The 27853-nt window shown below is 41.5% G+C and overlaps 3 protein-coding genes across 5 annotated transcripts in view; 2 read left to right on the top strand and 1 right to left on the bottom strand.

Annotated features, from left to right (window-relative positions):
- Positions 1-788: 788 nt before the first annotated feature.
- On the top strand, positions 789-4354 carry ALKBH2 (alkB homolog 2, alpha-ketoglutarate dependent dioxygenase). The gene is made up of 3 exons (XM_048821580.2): positions 789-1727; positions 2500-2698; positions 3502-4354. The coding sequence occupies exons 1-3, from the start codon at positions 1457-1459 to the stop codon at positions 3809-3811; spliced, it is 780 nt and encodes a 259-aa protein (XP_048677537.1). The 5' UTR covers positions 789-1456; the 3' UTR covers positions 3812-4354.
- A 2949-nt stretch (positions 4355-7303) lies between these two features.
- On the bottom strand, positions 7304-27834 carry USP30 (ubiquitin specific peptidase 30). Of its 3 annotated transcripts, XM_048821564.2 has the most exons (13): positions 27744-27834; positions 26320-26429; positions 24959-25141; positions 22952-23055; positions 19368-19466; positions 18610-18652; positions 17182-17276; positions 16248-16307; positions 14626-14712; positions 13910-13990; positions 12555-12774; positions 11352-11460; positions 7304-10088 (listed from the first exon to the last, which is right to left on the bottom strand). In XM_048821564.2, exons 1-13 carry the CDS (start codon positions 27803-27805, stop codon positions 9824-9826), a joined length of 1518 nt encoding a protein of 505 aa, XP_048677521.1. In that variant the 5' UTR covers positions 27806-27834; the 3' UTR covers positions 7304-9823. The 3 variants fall into 3 exon arrangements, with proteins under 3 accessions (XP_048677521.1, XP_074976214.1, XP_048677523.1); XM_075120113.1 differs by lacking the exon at positions 24959-25141; XM_048821566.2 differs by lacking the exons at positions 14626-14712; positions 16248-16307; positions 17182-17276; positions 18610-18652.
- Positions 26951-27853, top strand: part of SVOP (SV2 related protein) — a 42505-nt gene continuing 41602 nt past the window's right edge. Inside the window, exon 1 of the mRNA XM_048821562.2 lies at positions 26951-27145. The gene's annotated coding sequence lies outside the window, so the exon portion shown is untranslated. The remainder of the gene's footprint in view (positions 27146-27853) is intronic.

The raw sequence follows: 27853 nt of genomic DNA, 5'->3' as shown, positions 1-27853 counted from the left end.
CAGTTTCATTCCATGCATGCCCCTCTTCTGCCCTGTCTCCCTCCCCTTTGCATTTAACTGATCCCCTCCTAAGTACACCTACACCAAAAATAAATAAATAAGTAAAATAAATTTAAATATGGTACTAACATGGCATTTGCCACAACCCATCATTCACTCCGCTGGTGTGTTCTACCCCTTTTCCCACCCTGGATCTATCTGGTCTGTTTAGATTGTTAGGTCTTTGGCATAGGGACTGTTTACTATTCTGTGTTTGTACAGCACCTGACTATGGGCCCCATTCTTGATTGGCCGTCAGGCACAACTTTAATAAAAATGATTAATAATATAACTGATGTGGGATAAATCCCTCATTTGGTCATTTTGTTAGCAAAGGAGTGAACACACACGTGACATGGATCCTGGAATGCATGCATGAAATGCAGCCTTAAATTTTCTAGGCCAGAACACTAGGAGCTGTGCTATAATGAGTGTTTACTAAGCTATACACATTACAATAAAAGCAGGTTTCAGAGTAACAGCCGTGTTAGTCTGTATTCGCAAAAAGAACAGGAGGACTTGTGGCACCTTAGAGACTAACCAATTTATTTGAGCATGAGCTTTCGTGAGCTACAGCTAACTTCATCGGATGCATACTGTGGATGCATCCGATGAAGTGAGCTGTAGCTCACAAAAGCTTATGCTCAAATAAATTGGTTAGTCTCTAAGGTGCCACAAGTCCTCCTTTTCTTTTTACAATAAAAGTGACATTGAGTTTTGTAAAGCCTTATATGAAGCCCTCAAAGCCATACAAAATAAATAACATTGTTCGGCCCAGTCACCTGTTAAACAGGGCTGTGTACACTTATGATGCATATAAATAATGTGGTGGATTCAGTAAGCAGGCAGATAGTGGTTTCTAATCATTTATAAATGATTCTAAGAAGAGCCAGTAGGTGGTGCCAGGGGACCTTGCTACAAGCCTTGCAGAGCACAACAAGCGCTTGGCTGGGAGAGCTGAGCAAGGGTGGAACATTTGGCTCGCTGTCTCAGACAGGAAGTAGTGGGAGGGAAGTAGGTATTGCTGCTGGAAATGAGGCCTGCCAGAGCTGTCTCCATAGCCTAGATGCCTTTAGCGAGCTGACGGCCCGGCCAGTTTCAGTGGAGTCCTCGGTAATGATCTGTCTGACCCTAGGAGCATTGCCCAGACTGAGGATTACCCTGGAATAACTGAGTGCATTGGAGCTGGCCCTCCATTCCGCAGAGGTACAGCGATCCCCCCTCTCAGTTAGGATTCACATTAAGGTATTTTTAAGTCTCTGTTACTTGGGAGCAAGGATTTTACAGGTGTGTTTCAACGAAGCATTTAAAATTTCCCAGGACACTGTAGTTCCACGCAGCCCAGAATCTAACAGAGTGAAATCCCATCAGGCCCTTTAGTTGCAGGCTGATGGCTGTTTCTTAGGGGCAGCTAGGAATGGATAAATTCTTGGTCAAAAGGCCTTCCCCAGGCAAGAACAAACAAGAGCCCTTAGAGATGAAGGGAGGAGAGCTGGACTGTATGAGAGATGGGGGAGAGAAGAAAAGGCCCCGGTCAGAAATGCCAGGTGCAGATGAGTTCTTGGTGCATTCTCCATGGAAGCAAATCCGGGCTGAGGGTCTGAACTGCGATTACAAGATCCTGTTCGGCAAAACTGAGGCTGACAAGATTTTCCAGGAGCTGGAAAAGGAAGTGGAATATTTTGAAGGTAAACAGACTAACGGACCTAATGTCTCTTCCATCTCTAATTGCCATGACAAATTCTGCCTTATGACTTCAGTGCAGGATTGGATAGGTGGGAGGAAGTTTTTACGCATAAGGCCCAAGCCTGCATGCAGTCTGCACACTCAGACTCTTACTTCTAAGTGGATTCTCATTGGCTTTAATGGGATTAAAGATCCCAATGGGTAGATGTGTTTGCATGATCAGGTAAGTGGCAAACGTAGGCTCTGATCCTTCAAATATACATATGCTTAACATTAAGCACATAAATGCAGCGAGCTCACTCACATTCTTAAGTTTATGCGTGATCAAGGCCACAACATGAAACATACAAAACACATGAAAGGTGAAAGGATTCAAGTTTTTAGCTCTGTTATTCTACAGTTATTCCCTCTCATTCAACAACAGGGAGTGACATGGGAGAAGCTCAGACCAATGTGCTATTTCCATCCCTCATAAGGAGTCTCATACATGTAGATCTCTAGTCTTAGTCAGCTTCCCGTCATTTTCCTGGACAGCAACATTTAAAAATTGAGAGGTTTTTAAGCTAAGACGTGCAGTACCACTTAGTTGCATTGTCATTCTAAGTCACACTCAGAGCAGCTGCACAGCAAGGAATATGTTGTACTCTGCTCTGCAGAGGGAATGATTGATAGTTGCACTTGACCTAACTCTAAACTTTAAAAAAAACACTGCTACTTAGCTATCTAAAAGGAGGGCAAATTGGTCTTGACTTTCTCAAACTCTTATTCAAACAGGTGATCTTACCAAAGTGCAAGTGTTTGGCAAATGGCACAACATCCCAAGGAAGCAGGTGACATATGGAGATCCTGAGTTAACATACACTTACTCAGGTGTTACCTTTTCTCCTAAGCTATGGATCCCAGTTCTCAACCGTATCAGAGAGCGCATCACCCTGGCCACTGGACACACTTTTAATTTTGTTCTTATTAACAGGTAACATTTGATTTCTGATGGCAGTAAGCATCTCTCTGTTCAAGCAACAGTTTGATTGTAGGACATTTTACTAATCAGGTATCATTAAGCAGTTATTCGCCACTTCATTTTACCCTCGAAAAGGAATTTGTGGATATGCAACTTCCAATTTAGCGTTAACTAGCTAATAGAGTACTTGAAAGCATTCAAAAAGCTAAGCTCTTTCTTTAGTGTCTGCATTGTAGTATCTAAATGGAGACAGTTCTGTTACAGCTGCATGATTAAACACCGGGGACCCAATCCTATGTTCCTTGCACACCTGTTGAGACAAGGAGTAGGCTCAGCCGAGTGGCATCCCAGTGACTACAAACCAAGCAAAGAATTGGTGTTTGAACTGGGTCATTTTCGAGGAGGAAAGAGAGAAGTGAGGGAGGGAACCTCTCTCCAAGATATGCGTTTGTTCCAGATTTTCAATGTGTTCTGCAGAAGCATAACCAAGTCACGGGAAACTCTCTTCCATTCAAGCCCTGCACAGAATGCAGATTTGTCTGTGAGGCTAAGGCAGTTATGTTTCAAGGGAGCCCCTCAGTCTTTCCCATCCAGATAACCAACTCGCAAGTGTGTGGGTCAGTTTTGTGTGGTAGAAAAGCATCCAGGAGGGTGAGAATGCTAGACTCATTTGTGACTAAATTAAGATTTGAACTCTGGTTTCCAGGAACAGTCTCCATGTGTGGGTATAAAAAATAAATATGCTGAAGTAAAGCAGTGTCTTGGCATACGCTTGTACAGTTGATGGAAGAACTAATTTAATCTTCCCCTCACAGATATAAAGATGGCTGTGATCACATAGGCGAACATCGAGATGATGAGAGAGAATTGGTTCCACAGAGTCCCATCGCGTCAGTGTCCTTTGGAGCCTGCAGAGACTTTTTCTTCAGGCATGGTGCTTCCCGTGGGAAAAACGCCTCATGCCACATTGAGCCCGTCAAGCTGCAGCTGGCCCATGGCAGTTTACTAATGATGAACTACCCCACCAACGTGTACTGGTATCATAGCCTGCCCACCCGCAAGAAGGTGCTCGCCCCAAGAATCAACCTGACATTTCGGAAAGTGATGGCTTTAGCAAAAAAATGAAGTTATTTAACAACCTGACATCTAGCTTTAAACAGCGCCTTTTACCTCTGAAAATGAGAACTTTCTTTCCATGTCATAAATCAATTTCTCTTTCAAACACTGCCTTTTCCTTTGCATATATAGCAAGAGATAGGAACCTTGCTGTGGTGCAAGCTTTGTCACATGAGTGTATTTAAATTAGGAAAGCAAACAGGGGGAATAACATGCAGTTGTTTAGATACAAATATGGCAACCACTTGATCTTGGATGTCAAGATTATATTCCTACAGCCAAGTACTACTGTAGACTCATAGTATATTTTTCGAATGCTATTCTCCTTGGTTCAGAAGGGAGGTTTATTTTTAAGCCCATGGTAGTCCTATCAGTGAGTATGCCTTGTTTTTTGTTTTTAAGTCTCAAGTGTGTACAGCTGCCTACTAAATACTAATGTACCATAGAATGTAATAATTCCCAGTAAGTCTGAAATGTATGGGAGTGCATGACTGCTCTACAACTGAGTCATGTATATTTTTTAAATAAAAATAAAAGATTCTTCTACAAGAAGGGAATGCTGATTGTTTAAATGACAAACTTCCCCTTTACAATTTGATTGTAACTGGTGCAGGTTTGGAAACAGGACTGCACAGTTCTGGAGCTTCTGAAGATATATACCAACAAACCAACAAGAACTGTTACTTATCTTACAGTAACTATGGTTCTTGGAGATGTATTGTCCAGATGGATTCCACTTTTGTTGCGTATGTGCCTGAGATAGAATTCTTTTGGCCAGCAGTGTCCCCTGGGATTGCACCTACTCCATAGATAACCTCACACACCGACCTCCCGAGGGCAGAAGGGGATAAGCAGGCCTTCCTCAGTTCCTTTGCCAATACAAATCCAGGAGGTATAAGACATCATCATGAAGCCCTGCACATCAGTGGCAGTAGTCATTGAATATGCTGCCATATTAGATGGGTCTAGAGCTGCCTGCAGAGATGTTTGGCCCACTAACTACCCCTCAGACAGTAGGGGACTGTGCTGAGGAAGCTTCTCTATGAATTGTGACACCTTGTCCCAGTTCAGATAGTTGTATTTTGAGAGCAGTGCCTGATAACTGGAAATTTGCTTCTGGAGACTAACTGAGGAGTTAGAATAAATCAAGCTTCGTAGGATTCTATGATTCTGATTCTTGTTCCTACATCGTGTCTTTGGATGCCCCTGTTGCTTAGATCTTTCATCTATCGCCGCCACCACCACTAGTGATCCGGGGGCGGGGGTGGGGTGATATTGTAAACATATTCTAATCTCAGAGGGTAACTGATAGCACTTGTCAGCTCTTTTGGAAGTAGATGCCACTGATGCTAGGATCTGTCACAACTCCTTAGCTGGTTCTAACAAGTAATGTACATGACAAACCTACCAGGCATGAAGGAGTGCAGGAGGCCTAGTAATGTGTGACTTTTCTTGTACAACCTCCACTAGAATCTCTGAATTATCTGCCATGCATTTTGGAAGGCCTTGAAGTTAGCTGGCTGGCTAGGAGTAGGAGTGACTGCCTCATCTGGTGAGGAGGAAGAAATTTCTGTTGGAAACAGCTGATCTTTCACCTCCTGATGCTATTCTTCCTCACTGCTCTCTTCTTGTTGTAGGATGTGGGTTTGCACCAGCTAACCCTGTTGAGTAGATCTCTCTTGTCTTGGAGGGAGATTAATTCTAGAGGGGGTAGTAGAAGGTGATCCTAGGTTACATATGCTAGGGAGCCCAAAATGGCCAAGATTGCATGCTGTTATAATACAAGGCTGGACACCACATGGGTGGAAACCATAAGGAATGTTCTCTATGAGATCCTGGAGTCCTGTGCTTATTAGGGTGACCTATGACTTTCTATCAGACCAGTGATGCTCAAAAGTGTGAAACTGAGGTGCAGAGGAAGACCATCTTCCTTACTATGTGAAGGAGAGAAAGAAAATGAATATTCTTCCTCATGCAGGGGAGCTACCCTGTTAGGTATCATAGGATCCTCCTGCAACGCAGACTTAACAGGTGAGTTTATAGGTACTGTGGTAGATTAGAAGTTGGTACCAAGACAGAAGCACCTCTGTTGGCTGATGAAGATAGTAGGGGTGAGTCTCGTTGCTTGGTTACCATAAGATCACTCGGTACTGAGAATGTCTTCAGAGCCAAGTAAATCTGTACTGGAAACATCTGCACCATGGAGTCTGGTGTCAAAATCATGGGCACCAAGGTTATCCATACTGAGGATTTGGTAGCTGGGAAAGTGCAGACCAGAGTTTCAAGTGGCATTGCTAGTACCTGGTGTTCAGCTAGTTCTGAGGTGTCAGAAGGACCTGGTCTGGGCTGTGAACTGCCTTTTGGCTGAAGGCATGAGCTGATTCAAAACCATGGTGGGTTTTGTCTTACTGCGTACGAGGGTGGGTGACCCTTGCCTGTGGTTGTCCTTGGAGCAATGCTTCTTCCTACCCGTTTCAGACAATGGCTGGGTGAAGGAATGCTTGTCTGCTCTGCCATACCCAGTAGCAGAGGGGTACTGTCTCTTCGACAAAGAATGTGCCTGGGAACTCAACAGGGCACTTCTCAAAAGAGACAGAGGCAGCTTAAGAGGATTTTTAGGTCCAGGCTCTGAAGAGGCCCTCATTGAGCAGTCTAAAAGGAAGAGCTAGGAGGCTTCCCTGGGTTTGTTATACTCTTGGGAAAAGAGCGGCAGACTGAACCTTTATCAGGGCTATATACCCGAGACAGAATAGTCTTCAAGAATGTCAATCATTGAGCTGTACAGCAGCTTCACAAGAGGGACAAGTTTTAAATCCTGAGGATTTAGTCTCAGCCACAGTAGCTATGTACCATGGTAGCCCCTAAACATATAGATGTACTGCCAAAAGGTGTAACAAAAACAACTATTAACTACACTAACTAATGAATTATACTAACCTAACAACCATTGCTTAGTGTGCAGAGTATGTGGATGCTACAGGGGTTCTGTTCCACTGCCATGGGCGGTAAGGAACTGGTTGGGCCCTATATGCCCTCAGGTTGTAGCTGCAGGCATGTCCCCAAGAGACAATGCTGGCCAAAAGAATCCAAACTCATGGTTAGGGGCTCCATACACACAAACACTCCAAGAACTGGTTGCCTATGCATGTGTGCTGGTGTAGCCCTCACGTTGATATTTTACTGTGTGTATACAAGATTTGTTACACTAACTAAAAACTCGAACTTTGAGTACTACAGACTTGTCAGTGTCTTGTGTTCAACCACGGAACAGAGCAAATCAGGAGCTCACACTGGCCGGTATTGCAGGCCACTGCATTAGAAAAGGAAAAGACATCGCTGCTGCCTCTCACTAGTCTTTTGTTTCAATCCATCACCACCTGTATCCAGATACCTTTTCTAATAAGTTGGTTCTTTTATTGCTACTGTACAGGACAGGTACAAAAACTCCCATAAGGCAATAGGAAGTTCGAAGACAGCAGTGTTGGAAATGAAGTGCAGTGGTTTGGACTCTTAACATCATACCTTTTATTAACATGTGCATTAAAACAAGAATAATTCAATTAAAGAGCTGTTTTCTTAGTTCTACCAGAGTAAGCAGAGGTCAGTTTTCTATATGGTTAATGTGTCATAACATTCCTTTATTCCATTCATAAGCACCTTTTCAACAACTCTAGCCTTTGAGAAATTAAAATACTGTTATTGGCTGGCAGAGACTAGCCCCACAATCCTACAAGCTGAGCCATTTGGGTGTACCCCTCCCCCTGAACAGAGACATATTGCTTTCAAAAGGTATCTGCCCAGGAGGCTCAGCTGGCCAGACTGCGTTCAGGGTCTGACTGTGAGGGGTGCCAACCATCTGCAAGTCTCTGAAGCCAATGTAAGTTGTGGTTTCTCAGCATCATGACCAAGATGCTGACACTTCTCCACAACCAGTGGACTTGTTCAAATACTATCAATGAGCAGACACTCCCACAAAATCAAAGGAGTTACAATTTCAAAGCAGACCCTGTTGAGCCTCGCTATGGCAGCATATACACTGTCAGATGGAAATGTTTTGAAGGTCAGAGGTACAACTGGCAGGATTTCTGTAGACAGATGCTTTGCATGCGTTTCTTGCCCCGCTGACAACCAGCACTGCTTTGCAAAGCCCATAGTGCTCACTTCTATCTATCTGCAATAGAGAAGCATCAGCCTCAGGTATTCTTTTTTTGCTTTTGTGGGTCACATGCTGAGTTTAGGTCTTATTTCAATAGTCACAAAGTTCATTGGTATTACATATTTTTTTAAATAGTAATAAAATTAGTAAGGTAAAAAAAGTGCTTCTAACACAGAAGCCAAGGTTTCTTTGGACCGGATAGGTCAATGGATTTATACAGACTTCTCTGGGTTATGAGCATTATTCTGAGTAGAGATTATGATCCCCACTCTGGAATGACTTCAGTTAAGTGTTATATACATTCATAGCCTCTGATCTTGTGGCTGTTTTTCTCAGTCTTCTATTAAAAAGCTCCGAATGCATATGAACAACATTGGGCTGTTGAATGATATGGATCCAAAATATACAAAATTACAGTAAAAAACTTTTTGGAAAAAAAAGCTACTTTAGAGAGGCAGTAGATATTGTCTGAAAAGTCAGTCAATGTTTTCCACTGAAAACATCTAGTCTGACTTCCTCCCTCACACGCACACACCCAAAGTACATAAATAGAAAAGAACTCCCATGTCTGTCCATTTTATCCCCATTAATTTAAAAACAGCCAAAAGGATTTCTTGACTCTGTCCCCATCTCTCTCTTTTTTTTTTTTTACACACCAAAGAGCACAGAGCAGCAATATACGGTTAATATCAAACTCTTTAAAAACAGCAATATCTAATGCAGTGATACCAACCTGTTCAGGCTACTGTACTATTTTACTGGACTAAGTGCCAACCACTGCCCATGCAATTGTGTGTATTCTAACCCACCATGACACATGTTGCTTTAAATCCCAGGCTCACAATCACAACCGGTTCAAGCGCCATTGCAGATCAGAAGGCATTCATTAGGAGGGATGATAGGGAATGGCAGTGTTCATCATTAAGATAAGAAAGGTGAGTTTAGAGTACCAATCAGTCACCTTTAAGATTAGCACTGAGAAGCACAGTCTACCTGATGCTCTAAAGCAACAGTATCGAATTGTTTTACAGAGACAGAAGACATTACCATAGTGATTGCTAGCAGACACTGCTCTCTCTTCACATCTTTTAACAGTATGAGGATATGGAACAACAAATCAGTGTCTCAGTTCCAATTGATCAACAATTTGAGTATTTCCCTGAAACAGAAAACTGCAGTTTGGATTGACATAAATACTTCTATGATGTACAAAGAAATGAAATATTAGGGGAAAAAGATACAAATAGGAAAGGGTTTTTTTGGATCAAGCATGTTTGGTAGAGACAACTTGTTTAGTTGCTTAGCTGGGGTTATGACAAGAAATGTGATTCAGTTAATAGTTCTTCATATCACTTTGATATCAATGTTTACCAGAATGTAGACAATGGTAATGTAACCATTTAAATAACCTCAAGGCACTTCATTTTTTAAATCATTGCCTTTGATAACAGTAATTTCTCATCAATCACTTCTCGGGCTCCCCTGCTAAGAAATATCTTAAGGAGACACTAAGCAGCTCCACCTGAAAACATGCATACAGGTCAGAATAAAAAGATGTGGCCCTGGAAAGTCCTTGTTTTAAATTCCATGTTTCAAATCTGTGGTGCAGAGAGAATATTATCTGAACAGCAAATATGCTTCTCTAATGCAGACACACCCTGGAGTGCCCAGCACCAGCAGACCAACTTTGGGCAGCGTCGTTTTGGTATCAGACACTAGCTCCCTGCAGTAGCCAGGCTCCATTGCCAGGCAGGTGTGGACGATCGAAGGGCATCCAGTGGGCTATTTGCACAACAGCCAGGAGGTGCAATGTACACCTCACAAGAGCAGTTTTCTCATGTTTTATCCTTCTCCAGAGGCCCAAGTTATTCTTCAGCCCTGAACTCCTGAGTTTGGTGCTGCACTCTTGAGGGAACACGCTCATAAAAGAGCAGGTAAGCACTAGATGAAAGCACTTCTTGCAAACTAGCTTTGCGCACAGTGTCATCTGAAATCCACAACCACTGGTTACTAACAGAGAGTGCGGACTTGGCAGAAGGCGGAGAGCGGCGATATGTCACAAAGTGTCCAGAATGCATGTCCCCATGATGAACTACAACAGCCATCAGACGGTAGAGGTACACTGGGGAACTGAAGGGCAAATGAGACAAAGGAAGAGGTCAGCGGCACTTGTGTATCAAACACGTACCTGGAGAATCACCAGTCACTTTAATTTTCAGTAGCAAGTTCATTTTAAAGCATGTTTTTCATTCCATGGACCCCCTTCATAAGAGATGCACTCTCACACCAACACATTCCCTCATAACACCCGAGGCCTTCACTGTGATTGTCAAAATGCTTCACTCTTCTCCATCCGGGAGAACAGAACTGCTGCTTTGAGGACTAACGAAAACAGTCTCTGGAACGTCTTCTGGAGAGGGCCACTGCATACTGTGCAGCACACTGGCTCTGAATTTTGCAGGGAGGCCTCCCACCTGTTTCCTTTAGTGTGTGACTGCTAAGTTCTGCAGCAGTGTCAATGGTAAAAGTTATCCCAGGACATGTGATTTTAACAGAAAAAACATAAAACTACACGACACTATCCCTATATAATAATGGAAGCCTCTCAAGTACTTGCTCCATGCACCTGTTTTTCTAACCTATGAATCTCACCATACCCTTCCTGAAACAAGTCATGGGTGCAAGCAAAGGCAAGGAATACCTTAAGTCAGTATATACCCCAGGGAAAAGATACATGATTACAGATAAGAACAGACGTTATAGGAGCTATATATCAGCCACATGGGAAAAGTGAATATTCTCAGAAACTAGGAGAGCTCTGGGAAAAATATTTAACAGGACAAATATTAGGCCTGATCATCACAAGAGCAGGGTGCCCACAGCTCTAACAGAAGCTGCAGGGAGCAGCAAGCACACAGCTCCTCTGAAAAACAGGCTCCTTAAATACGAGATTTTTTTTTTTTTTTAAGTCTACACGAAATGACAAACACTTATTTGTTCTCAAAAGTCAAGAGAAAAGAAAAGGGAGATATCAGGGAAGAGGCAGCAGTTAAAAGATGACGGCTCTGCAGTAAGAAGCTTGCTGCACTCGCGATTTTTTCTCCATCAGAGCAAAAGCAACCAGAGAAAGGAGATTTTGAACTCTTCACTTATAATTCACACAACTCCTTTTACTAGCTGGGGACACAGGGAGCAGAGTAGAACTGCCAAATCACCCAAACAGAAAGGGGTAGAAATCCTTTGCTAACGAGGAGGACACTTGCAGTAGCTGGGATAAATGGTAAATTATGTGACTACCGAATCACAGTAAAGATGGAATAAAGGAAATTATTAACCTACATCAGTTTTAAGCACAGGTAGAAATTATGAAATAACTTCAAAAGTCTGTCTTACCTGCAGTCTGGAACTACTGCAAGTGGGAAAGTTATCGGGGACGTTAATAATGAAGAAGAGCAGGCACCATTCATAAAGAATGATTTAGTGCTACATGTCTGCTCCAGATCTGCCAGAGAAATGATACATTCAGTGATTTAACTGATCTGCAGCTTAACTATTAATATTACAAATAGCCCTGTGCTCTCTATGGCACCTTTCATTAGAGAATTTGAAAGCACTTTACCATTAATTAATTAAACCTCACGATTCCCTAATGAGGAAGGGGAACATTATATCCAAGGACACTGTTAACAGCTCATAGTACAATTGGCTGCAAGAGACCTGCTCTTTTTGGGTTATTTGAAGTAGTAGTTAGCCTTCGATTCAAGTAATCATTTGAAGACTTGGGACCAGCAGCAACAAGGGAATTAAGCTCTAATGATGTGATACAATATAGTCATAGAAATTTGAGCAAACTGTTTCCAGTTTGTGACTATTTTCTTTATTTCTTTAAGCAAAAAGTTGTGGCATTATCAAGCAAGGGCACAGTCTGCATGCCTAACGCCTCCTCAATGGCTGTTCCTGCCAACAAAAGACTTCTTTAGAGCTGAATTCTGACTTTAACGGGCACCCTGCACACTGAAGGCTGACTGGATCCGGGGCCATTTTTCAAATGCACAGTTTTTGACACAGGATCCTATAAACTCTTTCCTATGTGAACAGGCCCCATGAACTCTATAGGGTTCCTCACATGAACAACGGTTTGTAGGATCAGGCCCCTTTCATTAAACACTGTATAATTTACACCTTGAACTGCCCTGCAATTTCAACATTAGTTTTGACACAGGGTCTGATTGTGACCACATTATATGAAAGCTCCAGGGTCTGCACTCCCCCTGCAATACAGTCATAGTTGGAGCTCCCTTGGTTTAAAAGTGGTAGTCTACGAACAAGACATTCTCTGTGAGGACCTATCGACTTTGGAACTCACTCATCCTTTGGGGCTAAAGCAGCACAGTTCTCCACAGCCCACCTATACTCCAAGTATTTTGGAATGGGAATGAACAGTAAATTTGTAAGAATTGTATTTTAAATATATGTCAAGGGGCCAAAGCCTGCTGGGAAAGGGGATCTTTCTAGGTTTTAGTAAAATCAAAATAAATATATTTTTTCTTATACACTGATAAACTACCTGATATTTTTTATTTTCAGATCAAATACCTGAGGCTTTTACTGCTGACCCATCCTTTGTTTCAGACGACATCCATGGATTGCCTTTCTGGTTTAGATCATGCTGGCTTGATTTATGGACAGGGAGGTGGTATTTGTAGATGTCCATGATCAGGAACTCGTTGAACTGCACATGTTCATGACGTTTCAGAGGCATACCTTGGTCTGACCAGCTCAGCCTTTGCAGATGGATACATAGACACTGAGGGAGCTTCAAGCACATTCCACAGAAATATGTCAACAGACATATTAAAAATAAGAAGAAACGACTGCTTGATTTAAAACTATATTCTTGGAACTAGAATTAAAGTCCAAGAGAGTAAATGGTGAAGTGGATTACTAAACTGGTTTCTCATCTGCTACTATATCTGTATGTAAGCTCATTAGAAGTAATACCTATAATACAAAGTATAAAGCATGACAGTCAGAAGAGAGGTTTCTAATAACACTAGCATAATTTATTAGATAGGATGATGGACAAAATTAACAGGGTTTGCCACATGTGGGAAAAGTCAATAAAAACACATGCATGTTTAAACTTGTCCAGCGCAGACCAAAGATTCTGATCAATATAATCCCTTGGGGACAGAGGATCCGGGTCCCTTGCAGTTAGTGCATTCTACTGTACCCAGAGCTAAGTTTTCACGTGCAATGTTTCTGTGCCTGGTCACAGCGAAACGAGCAAGCGCCGTGGAAAACAGAATCAAACAGTTACATTGTTTTACATCCAAAATGCAGCACAGGGTTTTACTGCCTCTTTCAATTAGGTTATTAGTATTACCGTCGTGCCTATGGGCTCTAGTAGTAGATCCAGACCCAATTGTGCTGCGGGCTGCACAAACACAGAACAATCTAAGTTGTTTCAGCTGTTTATTACCATGTTCGCCCACCCAATCACCGGGATGCAGAATGGGGCTTATTTATTTATTTTAAGAACATGCAATTGCTTAGGGATGGCAAAGTGTTTAACAAAATATACATAGGAATTATTTCATTCACCACTGAAATACAGAATCACATATTTTTATTGCTGAATCTCAAGGGACATATAAGCCACAACTCAGCAATACATATGTTTACACACACTGTAGAATTAAGGTGAGATTATTCATGTGCTTAATGTTAAGCATAGGCTTAAGTGCTTTGCTGAGTCAAGGTGTTATGGCATACAAAACTGCCAAATGAGCTCACATTTAAGCGCAAAATAGAATATGAATGGGCTCCAAGCTCAATGCCAAGAAGTGGGTATCAAAATAACAGACTGAAGAGATAAGTCACTGGATTGTTTTAGAAGACACTTCTGTAAAGGCTTTAAAAAATAAATTTTCCAGATCAATTTGTCTCACCTTCCCTAGCTTTAATTGTTTAACAAACGTTGTTCTCTGGTTTTCTGTGGTTTGCCCATTCAGTGTCTCTTCTGCCTGAATCTGAAATCAAAGGAAACACAATTACAGCCATTTAATTATCCATAATATTAAATTACACAAACCAATATTGGGGGTGTGCATATGCCGAAAAATAGTAGTTTCTTATCTAGGGCTATGCTCAGGTTTAAACAGTTTGTTTTGATTTAACCATTTGCCAGCTATTTGTAACTTCAGAAGTGCAGAACTATACCAGTGCATGAGAATTAAGAAGTGAAACTAAATAGAAACATTTATAGAAAGTGCCCATGAACACAGAAGTTCTGGGTTCAAGTCTAACCTTTAGCCATTCTCTGTCTGATCTTAGACACGTTACTCTTGCTCCCTGTGCTACAGTCAAGTTACAAGTATTTGTAAAACAATGTTTAAAGATCAGAAAAAAAACATCCCACCCAGGATATTATAAAATTTAATAGTTGGCAATCTCTGAGTATTCCAGGATCTGTAAAGTGCTTTACAAACTACTAATAATTTAAGACTCCTAACAGCCTGTGAGGTAGTATCCACACTTCAGAGGTGATGAAACTGAGGGTTCAGCAAGTCAGCAGCAGTGCAAGGAGTAGAACCTAGGAGTCCTGACTCTGAGTCACTTGATCTAGAAACTGAGCTGGAAGAGTATATAAATTAAAATTACATACTTTAGTGCAATTGTCACATACAACATCCTTTACTGATTCAGAAGAGATGAAATGGTGGAGGCAGTGGTCCAGTGTCATAGGACGACCCTGAGTGCGAGAAAAAATAACTTTGCACTGATTTTATGATGTACACAATTAAATTCTGTTAAAGGATTTTAGTCATCTATTTAATAGGAATTAATACATTCTGAGCTAAATCCTGGCTCCTCCACAAAGCTAGAGTAGAAGGGCTTTGAGCAGAGAACATACAGAAGGTTGGTGGGGGAAATGGAAGCCTCCTCCTTCCTCCCAGTTTATCCTTATAGTCTATGTGCAGGAGTAGTAGCCATAGGATCGTAAGACTAGAAGAGACCTCAAGAGGTCATTTAGTCCAGTCCCCTGCACTAAGGCAGGATTAAGTATTATCTAGACCATCCCTGACAGGTTTGTCTAACCTGTTCTTAAAAACCTCCAGTGACAGAGATTCCATTACCTCCCTCGGTAATTTGTTCCATAACACTTCCTGTGTCACCTTCTTAGCGGGGTTTTGAACCAGTGGATCCCTGGCCCTCTTACAATACTTCCCTCCACAATTACACAGTGCCCCATGAAACACCTTCTGCAGCCCAACCCCTTGCCCAGCAGGAATGTGGCCTTCTGGCTGTATTTTACGTCTCATGCATTAATTGCTTTCTTGCTATTTTTAGCTGTCTTTTCGATGGCAAAAATCTATACTGCTGGTGAGCTGGGGTCATCTTCTACTTGGGTATACAAGTAGGAAACTAGCACAGACAAAGTGTCAAAAGCCTGGTTCTGTTCTCCCCTAGGCATTGGCACAAAACTCCTATGAATGCAAATGGCTGTTCCATGAACACACTAAGGGGATAACGGACCTCTTGTCTGGAGACACAAACTTGTAGCACACAGTATATGAGGGGCCCAAACTTTGCAATACCAAGGACCACACAAATTTTGAATACAAGTGGACTATTGGTAATCTAATAATAACTTTGCACACAACAATAATATTTGTCCAGACTTGTATCTCCTTTAGAGCAGTGTTTCTCGATGACCGGTATGTGGACCAGTACTGGTCCCTGAGATCTATGAGACACAGTTTAGAAAGGCAGCAAGCTGGTCCCTTGTATCAAAAAGGTTGAGAAACACTGCTTTAGAGATTAACAGAAATGGCTTCTTCCTTGAAATTACCAGCTCTAACAGCCTACAATTTGGCAGCTTTGTCCTCACTCTACTCATAGGGAGAAAGCAAGCAGAGGCACATTCTAGGACTTTGCAGGAAACACACAGCCCTTGGTTGCACTTTGGTATCTCTAGATATGCAGACAGGGCCAAATTTATCACTGGTGTAGGCAGACAACTCCATTGGTATCAGTGAAGTTACACTTGGTTACCTCAGCTAGAAATTTGCCCCACTACGTTCAGAGTAAGATACTGAATCAGAAAAATCTACTAAAACAACAACAAAAATTAATAAAATTTAATAAAATTAATTCTAAATTACTGATTTACAATTTCACCCCATCATCTTAAATTCAGACATAGGACTAGAGTCAAGAATAAAGCTTTGACTATAAGGCAGCGTGTAATACAGAATGGATCATGCTTCAGCAGAAAGCACATACCCACATGGCTGCTGGAATACTCAGCGAAAGACTGTCAAATGTATCACACCTCACAGGACTCTGAAAGAAAACATTTCACATGTCCACAGGGTTACAGTCCACCTTCAGCCTAATGAAAACAGGCCCAAGCACTCTCTACTTCTATGGACCTAAGTGGTAGTTAAGGGTACTAACACCTCACAGGACTGGACTCTAACTAGATATAATCTGATCTGGATTTGTATTTCTACAGCAAATACAGCAAAATTAGTTACAAACAATTCAAAGATCGGGTAAAAATATCTTCTGGTTAGATCAGTGGAGGGCAGGTTCATTTTTTTCTGCAAAGAAAGAGTTTTGGAAATTGTTTTGTAAATATTTGAGTAGAATTTTTCAATGGCAGCAGAAGATATTCTGTAAGCATTAGGTACTGTTTCCTCTGTCCAGCACAGAAGTCAACACTCCCGGCTCAATCCCACATTTACTGCACAAGAATCAACAGGAACACTGGCTGTTTGAAGACTGAATGATCAAGTCTTAAAATGCTACCTGTGCTACCGGATGTCTCTTATAACACAAATCTGCAAGGGAAGGGCAAATACTAAAAGCAATATTTAAGTTACAATCACCACACTTATAAAACAAAGCATGGTCACAATTTTGTTTTTTTCATTATTATTACATATTTGTACGCACCAATGCTGTCCTAGGCACTTTACAGACAAATACAAAAACAAAGTCCTTGCCCTGGTGTGGTTACAATGTAAGTCCCCAATCCTGCAAATTTTCAGGATTGCACAAAATAAAACAAAAGATGGTAGTTGTCACTAAAGAATCCACTAGAATGTACTTTGATTAAGCTTTCCTTTTTTATTTATAATTATATTAATTTTATTAATTTTAATATTATATTTATTTTATTTATAATTAATATCAAACACACAAATTCTTGTACCTGGTGTTTGCAGTGTTTGCAAAGCATGTTACTTGTCAACCTTCCATGAAAAGGATGTTGAGACTTCCAGTGACTTGACATGGGGTGAAGTGACCCTGAATACAAAGTTGTAACTGTCTTTAATATTTAGTACTTCCATGTTCATCATGATCATTATAATACCTGGATTTTTTATTTCTTTGGGGTTGGTTTTTTTACAGCTGTTAAAACCCAGGTTTTTTAAAAACACTTTACTTTCGGTTTACAAATCTTTAATTAACATTGTCTTTGGAGACATTTAAAGATGCATTCCAGGTCACTAGAAACAGATCAAATAATTGTTGTCATAACCATACAGCTAAGGGTAGCCTAGAATTCCTCTTACCTGTAAGGGGTTAAGAAGCTCAAATAACCTGTTTCAGAGTAGCAGCCGTGTTAGTCTGTATCCGCAAAAAGAAAAGGAGTACTTGTGGCACCTTAGAGACTAACAAATTTATTTGAGAATAAGCTTCGTGAGCTACAGCTCACTTCATTGGATGCATTCCCGATGAAGTGAGCTGTAGCTCACGAAACCTTATGCTCAAATAAATTTGTTAGTCTCTAAGGTGCCACAAGTACTCCTTCAAATAACCTGGTTGGCACCTGACCAAAAGGACCAATGGGGAAAGAAGATACTTTCAAATCTTGGGGTGGGAGGAGAGGCTTTGTTTTTGGTGTGTTCTCTTGGGAAGCAGAGAAGCATCAGGTCAGAAAACTCCTTCTCCTATAAACCATCCTAAAAGTCTCTCATATTACAAATTGTAAGTAAAAGCCAGGCAAGGTGTGTTAGATGATCTTTTGTTCTGCTTGTTAATGTTTCCTTTGCTGGAAGGAGGTTTATTCCTGTTTTTTGTAACTTTGAAACTAAGCCTAGAGGAAGTTCTGCTGTGTTTTTGAATCTTTTGTTACTCTGTAAAGTTATTTTCCATCCTGATTTTACAGAGGTGATTTTTACCTTTTTTTAAAATAAAATCCTTCTTTTAAGAACCTGACTGATTTCTCTATTGTCCTAAGACCCAGGGGTTTCGGTATGTGATCCCTTTGTAACCAATTGGTTAGGATATTATTCTCAAGTCTCGCCAGGAAAGGGGGTGTAAGGGCTTGGGGGGATATTTTGGGGGAACAGGAACTTTAAGTGGTCCTTTTCCTGTTTCTTTGTTAAATCACTTGATGGTGGCAGCCTACCGTCCAAGGGCAAAGAATTTGTGCCTTGGGGAAGTTTTAACCTAAGCTGGTAGAAATAAGCTTAGGGGTTCCTTCATGCGGGTCCCCACATCTGTACCCTAGAGTTCAGAGTGGGGAGGGAACCCTGACAATAGTAATATTACTTCAATAAGTAAAACAACTACTGTTGCCATGTCTATAAGCAAATGGAAACATTTAACATTTTTTCAAGGGAGAAAATGTTACCTCTTGTCCTGCAGCTTATTTGCTTTTGGGTTATTTCTGGCTGCTACAGAGGAGGAAAAAATATTGTATTAAATCTCACCTTACAAAATCTTAAATATGCTCTCATTTTAGTCTAAAAATTGTACCTTTAAAAAATAATATTTAGGGACAACCAATGAAACTGAAAAGCAATTAATTTAAAATGGATAAAAGAAGTGTTTCTTATATAATGCACCATGAACGCTGGAACTTGTAGCAACAAGATACTGAGAGCTTACAACTGCTTACAACAATTGCTAAAAGCTGAACAGATAGAATAAAATTGCTAATTGTGGAAGATTAGGAAGAAACTTCTCCTCTGAGTAGTTTATTCCATAATTGTCCATTATAGTTTCTTGTATCTCCCTCTAAAGCACTTGGTGTATTGACAACTATTAGAGACAGGATATCTGATTAGATGGACTAATGGTCTTGGCCATTATGGCAATTCCTATTGTCCATCCATACAGTATACTGAGATTCTCAAATGGATGGTGCTGTGGGCCCAATCCCATGTGATGCTGAGTGCCCTCAACTCCCACAGCTCCTTGCATGACTGGGTCAATATAAATGCAAAGCACTAAAATATTATATTGCTTTGAAAAGTTTTTTTTTTTCAATTTGCTAGCTTTATTAATTCATTTTTATCCAAAGATGGAAGAACAGCATTGCATATTTAGTATCTAAACAGGCTCTATCACTTTAAAGGAAAAGGAAATAACATTTTTATACAGTTTTACCTGTAATGAATGCACATCAAACAAGTGTGTGATCCGGGGCTGACGATCTCGCTCATCTTCCAACGAAGATGTAAGGACATGGAATAGTTCATGAGCATCCTATTAAAGGGGGATATACAACTTAGAGGGAAATCAAACAAGACAGCATCAACAAACATACCAAGAATGTGTGTGCACATAGGAATCTGTAATGGCAAAATGGGGTGTTAATTTTTCCTTTAAGAAGAAATGATTACACTTTTAGGACCCAGTTAATTTAATAATAACCACTTAGGCTGAGAGGAGATATGATTGCTCTCTCTAAATACATTTGAGAGTAAACACAAGAGAGGAAGAAGAGATATTTAAGCAAAAGGACAATGCTGGCACAAGAACAAATGAGTATAAATTGGCCATGAATACATTCAAGCAGGAAATGAGAAGGTTTTCTAACCATTTGAGGAGTAAGGTTCTAGAACAGCCTCCCAATACGAGTAGTGGGAGCAAACAACCTTGCTTATTTTAAGATGGAGCTTTATAAATTTATCAACAGGATTATATGATGGCGTTCCCTGCAATAACAAGGGACTGGACTTGATCATCCACGAGGACCCTTCCAGTCCTATATCCCTATGCATGTGCTACAATTTTGCTAACAATCTTTTCTGCAAAGCTAGGCCCACAACAGTGTACAAAATATTTTTTAAATGTATTTGTGGCATATAACACTGAAAGAATACCGAAGAGTACACACGCAAAAAATATACTCACAATAATGACCCAAAAGCCTGCTTTCCACTGAGGTCAGTGGTGAAATTGACTAACTTCAATGAGAGCAGAATTGAACTCTTACATCATTTGTTTTGGATATGAAGTATAAAATATACAACGATATTTATAGAAGAGCAACTGAACCAATTTACTGACCCCAACCAACTTCACACACTTAGGAGCAGAAAATATTTTTCAAATACAATAGATTCTACTTATTCTCCTCAGTTTCCAGGAAAAAGTTGCCTTTATCCGGCAGTTGCTAACAAGGAGAAGGCAGGTTTGCGAGGCTGCAGCGAGAAAAGGAAATGCTGGGATGTGCCTTCCCTGGCTGCACCCCTGCAAACCAGCAGGATGATGGAGTTTCTATTGGGAGCTGGGGGCTCATATCCCTCTCTGTGCTCTCTGGGGGTCAGAGCTTAGCATGTGCCAGCACATCCTTCCCTGGGTGCAGCCCCTGAGCAGGGTACAGCCTGGAGAGTGCAGGGAGAGGTGCCATGCAGCTCTGGCATGTGGGCTGCAGCCTCCCTACCCACTACTGCCCCGTCCACAGCCTCTTACCTTCTGTGCCATCCCTGTGCGGCAGCATGTTTGTTGGCCTGCAACCCCAGAAGGAAGCATTGGGATGGGCTGAGCACCAGCCACAGGCAGGTTTGTAGGGCTGCAGCCAGGGTAGGCAATCCTTAGCACTTCCTTCCCTGGCTGCATCCTTGCAAATCTGCTGACAGCTGGGACCTTTTTTCCAAGAATCAAATGAATGGTGTTACTAAGCAGCATGCTGTTGCCAATATCTGCATCCTGTGAACATTAAAGTCAATGTAATGGGATTGGTTCCTGGCAAAATGCTACTATTAACCGGAAGTTGTCAATACACATGTTGCTATTAAGTAGAATCTACTGTATTGGGTGTCTCTGCACAACTTGCAGACATATGCACTGTGTACAAGATCTAGAAGCCCCGTTGGTTATGTGTAACTAAATCTGGGAGCCTTAAGAAAACAGAGGGAACTTCCTTAGAAACAGAAACCAGGTTATTTTATCATGGCCCTGTTGAAGTCAATGGCAAAACTTGCATTGACTTTAATGGGGCCAGGATTTTACCCCCTGGAATCTTGTCACTACTGGCAGCATCATACCAAACACTGACAGTTGAAAGGCATTAGAGTCTGAATCAGGCGTCTCTAAAACAAACTGAAGATGTCATGTATTAATCACATTGCTGCTTACTTTTAGTTACTAAAGACAACTTTTCACCATGCTGAAGAGGATCTTTGAAAACTCGTGGCGAACAGGGGAAGTCCCGGATGACTGGAAAAAGGCTAATGTAGTGCCAATCTTTAAAAAAGGGAAGGAGGAGGATCCTGGGAACTACAGGCCAGTCAGCCTCACCTCAGTCCCTGGAAAAATCATGGAGCAGGTCCTCAAAGAATCAATCCTGAAGCACTTGCATGAGAGGAAAGTGACCAGGAACAGCCAGCATGGATTCACCAAGGGAAGGTCATGCCTGACTAATCTAATCGCCTTTTATGATGAGATTACTGGTTCTGTGGATGAAGGGAAAGCAGTGGATGTATTGTTTCTTGACTTTAGCAAAGCTTTTGACACGGTCTCCCACAGTATTCTTGTCAGCAAGTTAAGGAAGTATGGGCTGGATGAATGCACTATAAGGTGGGTAGAAAGCTGGCTAGATTGTCGGGCTCAACGGGTAGTGATCAATGGCTCCATGTCTAGTTGGCAGCCGGTATCAAGTGGAGTGCCCCAAGGGTCGGTCCTGGGGCCGGTTTTGTTCAATATCTTCATAAATGATCTGGAGGATGGTGTGGATTGCACTCTCAGCAAATTTGCGGATGATACTAAACTGGGAGGAGTGGTAGATATGCTGGAGGGGAGGGATAGGATACAGAAGGACCTAGACAAATTGGAGGATTGGGCCAAAAGAAATCTGATGAGGTTCAATAAGGATAAGTGCAGGGTCCTGCACTTAGGACGGAAGAACCCAATGCACCGCTACAGACTACGGACCGAATGGCTAGGCAGCAGTTCTGCGGAAAAGGACCTAGGGGTGACAGTGGACGAGAAGCTGGATATGAGTCAGCAGTGTGCCCTTGTTGCCAAGAAGGCCAATGGCATTTTGGGATGTATAAGTAGGGGCATAGCGAGCAGATCGAGGTACGTGATCGTTCCCCTCTATTCGACATTGGTGAGGCCTCATCTGGAGTACTGTGTCCAGTTTTGGGCCCCACACTACAAGAAGGATGTGGATAAATTGGAGAGAGTCCAGCGAAGGGCAACAAAAATGATTAGGGGTCTAGAACACATGACTTATGAGGAGAGGCTGAGGGAGCTGGGATTGTTTAGCCTGCAGAAGAGAAGAATGAGGGGGGATTTGATAGCTGCTTTCAACTACCTGAAAGGGGGTTCCAAAGAGGATGGCTCTAGACTGTTCTCAATGGTAGCAGATGACAGAACGAGGAGTAATGGTCTCAAGTTGCAGTGGGGGAGGTTTAGATTGGATATTAGGAAAAACTTTTTCACTAAGAGGGTGGTGAAACACTGGAATGCGTTACCTAGGGAGGTGGTAGAATCTCCTTCCTTAGAGGTTTTTAAGGTCAGGCTTGACAAAGCCCTGGCTGGGATGATTTAACTGGGATTTGGTCCTGCTTCGAGCAGGGGGTTGGACTAGATGACCTTCTGGGGTCCCTTCCAACCCTTATATTCTATGATTCTATGATTCAGATTTGATACTCAGATCTATAAATACCATATATTACATAAGGCACCTATCATCACAGTATCTAACATATACTATAATCTAGTTTGAAATTTGTAATCACCTGCTCTTCAAATGACGAGATCTGCCACCTGTACAGCCTTAACACTTCTAACAAACAGCTTGCATCCAGGACATCATCTTCTGTGACCTCTTGGCAGGATAAAGCTGGAGGTATTAAATTCAAAATGATAAATGGAGCCACTAAGATTGGTTAGATCACAAAACCTGGATATAGTGGGCCTAATTTCTTTTCACTTACAACAGTGGAATGATTTAACACATGCTTAAGTACAAGGAGCTGCCCCAGCCACTGATCCACAGCTGCGCAGTTATTTCTTAGTTATGTCTGAGAGGAATGATTTGCAGAATGCCTTTTTTTCCCTTCCTCAACAACTGTAAATGATTGTAAATCCTTGTTCTCCAGTTATATTTATTTTAAAACCTCGCCCTCTGATCTCTCCTTCAGATTCCATAACAACAATGCAGGTGGGGGCAGGGAAAGGGGCAAGACCCTGGCACCTCATTCAACTTTACAACAACTTTGAATGGAAAAATCCTTTTTCAAGGAAAGAGGAGAGTAGAGGGGACTTGGAAAATGAAATATTACTTATTGTGGAGCTAATCCTTCCTTCAGAAGTAGAGGTTTGAGAGATTCCTTGGTGGGACTTAGGAAGGAACTAATAACCTGAGGACAGGGTGGATAAAAATCAATTATTTTTTTTTTTAAATCCAAAAAATCTATCAGATTTTTTTGATAAAATGCTTTTTGAGGAAAAAACCTATCTAAAGGTAGTTTTAATTAAAATACATTACAGCTCAAAGATATCTCATCATGGAATAGGGATTATAAATTCTAATTCTATAGTATGAGACAATATATTCATGTAATGTCAAAGAAAAATTTTGTAAATGAGTTCCAATAGTTCATGGATTAGGAACCCAATTTTATGGGGTTCCAGGGGCTTCTGTATAGATTATTTAGGTTAATCTTTCTATCTACCCAATGGGACTCAGTGCTCAGCCTAGAAGATACCCTCATAGATGCTTAGTTTTGCAGTTCTCAGACTGTGGATTTGTGTCCCCAGAGATAACAGGCTTGTTAACAGCAACAATGTTTTAAAATAAATAAATAAATATATAGAGGTGAGACATAACAAACCTCAACCTTATTGTCCCTCTGCAGATTTGTGTACACACAATCCCTTACCTCTCTAAAAGTTTCAAAAAGTTCAATGAATAGAAGACTACTGTGGGAGGAATAGATCTGGACAAGGAGAAGAAGTCTGGAGATAAATGTGAGAAGGGAGGGACAGGCAATAGAAAAAAAGTGAAACTGTTTGAGCAGCATATTCCAGAAGTCTTGAGGTCTTTCTGAGTGTAGCCTTCATTGATTTGAGATCTACCATATCATTCTCTCACTAGAAGGGAAAACCTATAATGGCAGCAGGCAGTAAAAGAGACCCAGTTTGGGAATATTTTAATGAAGTTCCTCTACCTGCGAAGAATATGTATTAAGGTTATAATAAACAACAAGAACGCACTTTTATGTAGAAATCCATGACTAAATCGAGTCTTCCTGATTTAAATCACCCTACCTCAGGGAGCTGCATTGACTCAATAGTAATGAAAATCTGGGCAAATAAAAAAATCTGAGCTTTCAACAGAGTTAATGGACCCCAAGATATAGTCATTTCTTTGTACATAGAGAACACCATCAAGTCAGCTAATTAAATTTGCCTATTAAATCCCACAATCTTCATTAAAGTATAAGAAATTTAGTTTTCTGATCTTTTTATCCAACATCACATATGCTCTTTCATGTATTTATCTGAGAAATTTCCTTCTCTCTAGGAAATGTTTACATTAAATTATAGTAAATGAAAGTACTTTCTGATTGAATTCTGAGCGTGACAACTGTTGTGAGACACCTCTGTGATATTAAAAATTAAAGATTTCTTACTTTCTGCACCGTGCAAATTAGTTTCTTAAAAACAGTAACATATTAGGTTTTATCAATTATTTTCTTGTTAATGTAACCTAATCCCTTAAAAGTTTAACAACATGATACCTTTCAGGAGGCACAGCAAAGTAAGGGACAAATATTGGTGCTCCGATGATTCATTCTGATCAGTCTTGTATTGGGCTGTAAAGTCCTCCAGCCACTTGATGAAAGATGGACAAGCAGATAAGCCTTGCAGCAAAGAGTTCATGAAACAGGTGTTTCCTAAGTTGAGAAGGCCAGGCACAAGCCCTGGAAATATGCATTAACAATTTACATTCTAGAGTCTAGGACAGTTTTTTTTAATGGAAAGTGACATGGTGCATGTGACCTTTTATTTGGTATTTACAACTGTTATTTAAGAAATCAGAAGACACTCAAACATACAATAGTGTTATGGTCTCTAAGAATCATGCCATTGTAAAAAAAAATTTAAACTTTCTCTGAAAAATGTTCTTGACTGAATTTTAGAAAGCAGTACTTTAACACTATCAAGCATGGATTACTGTAGGATTATTTGAAAATTACCATATAAATTGGAATTAACTGTAATGTATTTAATTTTCAATTTGTGACTTGTTATACTATCTGCAAGGTTAAAGGCCCTGATCCTGGGGTCCTGCCTCATGACTGCGGCTCCTAAGTGTTAAAATAATACATAAAATAATTAGTAATAATAAAAATAATAATAATCCTGCTAACATTTACATATGTGCTTAATTTTTACACATGTGAATAGCTTGTATGAAACTATTAAGATGTGTGAAGTTAAACACATTCATAAGTGTTTCCAGGATGGGGGCCTAAACTATGTGCCTTTGCACACCTCGTCTCAATTTAGTGAGATCTCCTTCCCTATGAGATTAGTATTGTATTAGGGATGCTCTCCAGTTCTCAAAGATTTGTGTAAAATATTTCTTTACTCTAGCTATTTGTAGTATGAATATTTACTTTCCAAAGCAGAAGACATTAACTTATCCTGTGCTTATGTTCAATCAAAAGGTGTTTATTTTGTGTATTTGTTTAAATTTTATTGAATTTCGGTAGGTAATACAAACATATTACAAAACACAAACAAAGCATGCCTAATATGTATCATCATAATTTTTAAAATTTTAAATTTACATAGAAAATAAAAATCTTTTATTGATACAGACTAATTCAGATAGGAGGCAACATGATCCACTGACCAAAATTTAAATTTTGCTATATAACAAAAGGTTTTACAAAATCTAATGATTAAAAGAAAAGGAAAAACATTTCTAACATCCAAAGTCTCAGCTCAAAAGAAATTTAAACCCACAATAAAATGAAAAATTTACTATTCTCTCCTCCTTTCTAGATAATATTATGAGAATTTATTAATCATTAGCACACATTTTTCTGTTACTGGATATGGATAATTTTGATCAGTTTAGAACTTTCCCCACCTTTCCTGCGTTTCTTTCTTTCTGTGATGGGACCCCAGAGAACATATATGCCTGCTGCCAGAGCAGCAGCAATTCCACCAACAACACCCCAGTTCTTCATTACTTTATGCCTAAAAAAGTAAGGGGGAAAGTCTGCTTGCTGTCTTCTACTGGAAAATCAGTAACAACATTAACACATCATGTAGGAATTATAGGCAAGGACACTGTAATACACAGAACACTGTTATTTTTCTCCGGTACAATCCTATTTTTGTGTGTTTTTACCCCCAGTCATGTCTTTGGTAATTGTTACACCATCAGTACATCTCTCCTCTAAACAAAGGATCCAAAGTTTGCAAATCAGAGGACTAGCTTTCAGCACAAGTTGCTAATATATGGTCCCTCTGAGTTGGGGTGCTGCGCTCAATCCAGTCGCCCTTAGGCTGGCAGTATTACAGACACAAGTGCCTGCTGTTCCCTGGGGGAGGATCTCTCTTTCTACACGCTTCAGAGTAGCAGCCGTGTTAGTCTGTATACGTAAGAAAAGGAGGACTTGTGGCGCCTTAGAGACTAACCAATTTATTTGAGCAGAAGCTTTCGTGATCACTGCATCGGATCCGATGAAGCGAGCTGTAGCTCACGAAAGCTTACGCCCAAATAAACTGGTTAGTCTCTAAGGCGCCACAAGTCCTCCTGTTCTTTCTACAGACACGGTAACACACAAGAAATAAATCCTGGCTCACGGCTGAATGAAACCGGCCACATGACAAGTCAGTAAATTGAAGTTCAGAATAACGCCAGGCAGTCGGAGTCCACATGCCAACACCGCCCCCTCCTCGGCTCTGAGGTAAATTATTTTCTGGATGTGTAACAACGGAAAGTGAAACGGGCGGGGGGGGGGGGGGCAAAGATCTTCAGTGAATTCACAACCCAGGAAGGGTTTCAAAATACAAAGTCCCCGCTGGCCGGCCGCCTTCCCGCTGGGGCGAACCGCACGTGTATCGACCCCCCGGCGCCGCGACATACCCCGGGCTGACGCCGAGACCCGAGCGTGCCCCCGGGCAGAAGTGAAACCCCCGCGCACGCCGCCTCTCGGGCAGGGCGGGACGCCCGCTGCGGTCACCCCCCTGGGGCGAGGAGGCTGCAGCCGGTGGCCTGGCTGGGCCCCGTCACTCAACGGCCTCCCTGCGAGCCGGCGCCAAGCTGCCCCCTCCCGGGGTGTCAGATACGGACCCGGCCCACCTGGGTGCTCCGGCCTCCGCCGCGCCGCCCCGGCCTCCATGGAGGGGCCCCACACGCTGCCCCCCTCAGGGCCTACTCTCCCCTTCGCACCCGCCCCCACTCTCCTCCTACCCAACCCCATGTTTCCTTCTCGCCCCTCCCCCCTCGGAGGCGGCGGCGGCTGTAGTAGCCCTCCCCCGCACCCGGTTCCCGCCGTTCCTGACCTGACCGCGCCTCCGGCCCGCAGGAGCCGCCTGACCGCTCTGCCCGTCTCCCCGGCCAGCATGCCCCGAGCCCTTCCTGCTGCCGCCGGCCGGAACCAAAGACACCGAGA

The sequence above is a fragment of the Caretta caretta genome, chromosome 15, assembly GCF_965140235.1.
Source record: "Caretta caretta isolate rCarCar2 chromosome 15, rCarCar1.hap1, whole genome shotgun sequence".
Classification (NCBI taxonomy): domain Eukaryota; kingdom Metazoa; phylum Chordata; order Testudines; family Cheloniidae; genus Caretta; species Caretta caretta.
The sequence above is the reverse complement of the archived record's forward strand: the minus strand, read 5'-3'. Positions and strand labels throughout refer to the sequence as shown.

Excerpts from the sequence above, each read along its gene's own strand:
- ALKBH2 (XM_048821580.2), top strand. The coding sequence starts at position 1,457 with ATGGATAAATTCTTGGTCAAAAGGCCTTCCCCAGGCAAGAACAAACAA. Across the intron at positions 1,728-2,499 it reads GGAAGTGGAATATTTTGAAG|GTGATCTTACCAAAGTGCAA; the intron begins GTAAACAGACTA and ends TTATTCAAACAG. Across the intron at positions 2,699-3,501 it reads AATTTTGTTCTTATTAACAG|ATATAAAGATGGCTGTGATC; the intron begins GTAACATTTGAT and ends TTCCCCTCACAG.
- USP30 (XM_048821564.2), bottom strand. The coding sequence starts at position 27,805 with ATGCTGGCCGGGGAGACGGGCAGAGCGGTCAGGCGGCTCCTGCGGGCC. Across the intron at positions 13,991-14,625 it reads TATGTGACAATTGCACTAAA|ATTCAGGCAGAAGAGACACT; the intron begins GTATGTAATTTT and ends CTTTGATTTCAG. Across the intron at positions 10,089-11,351 it reads GCAGTAGTTCCAGACTGCAG|TTCCCCAGTGTACCTCTACC; the intron begins GTAAGACAGACT and ends TTTGCCCTTCAG.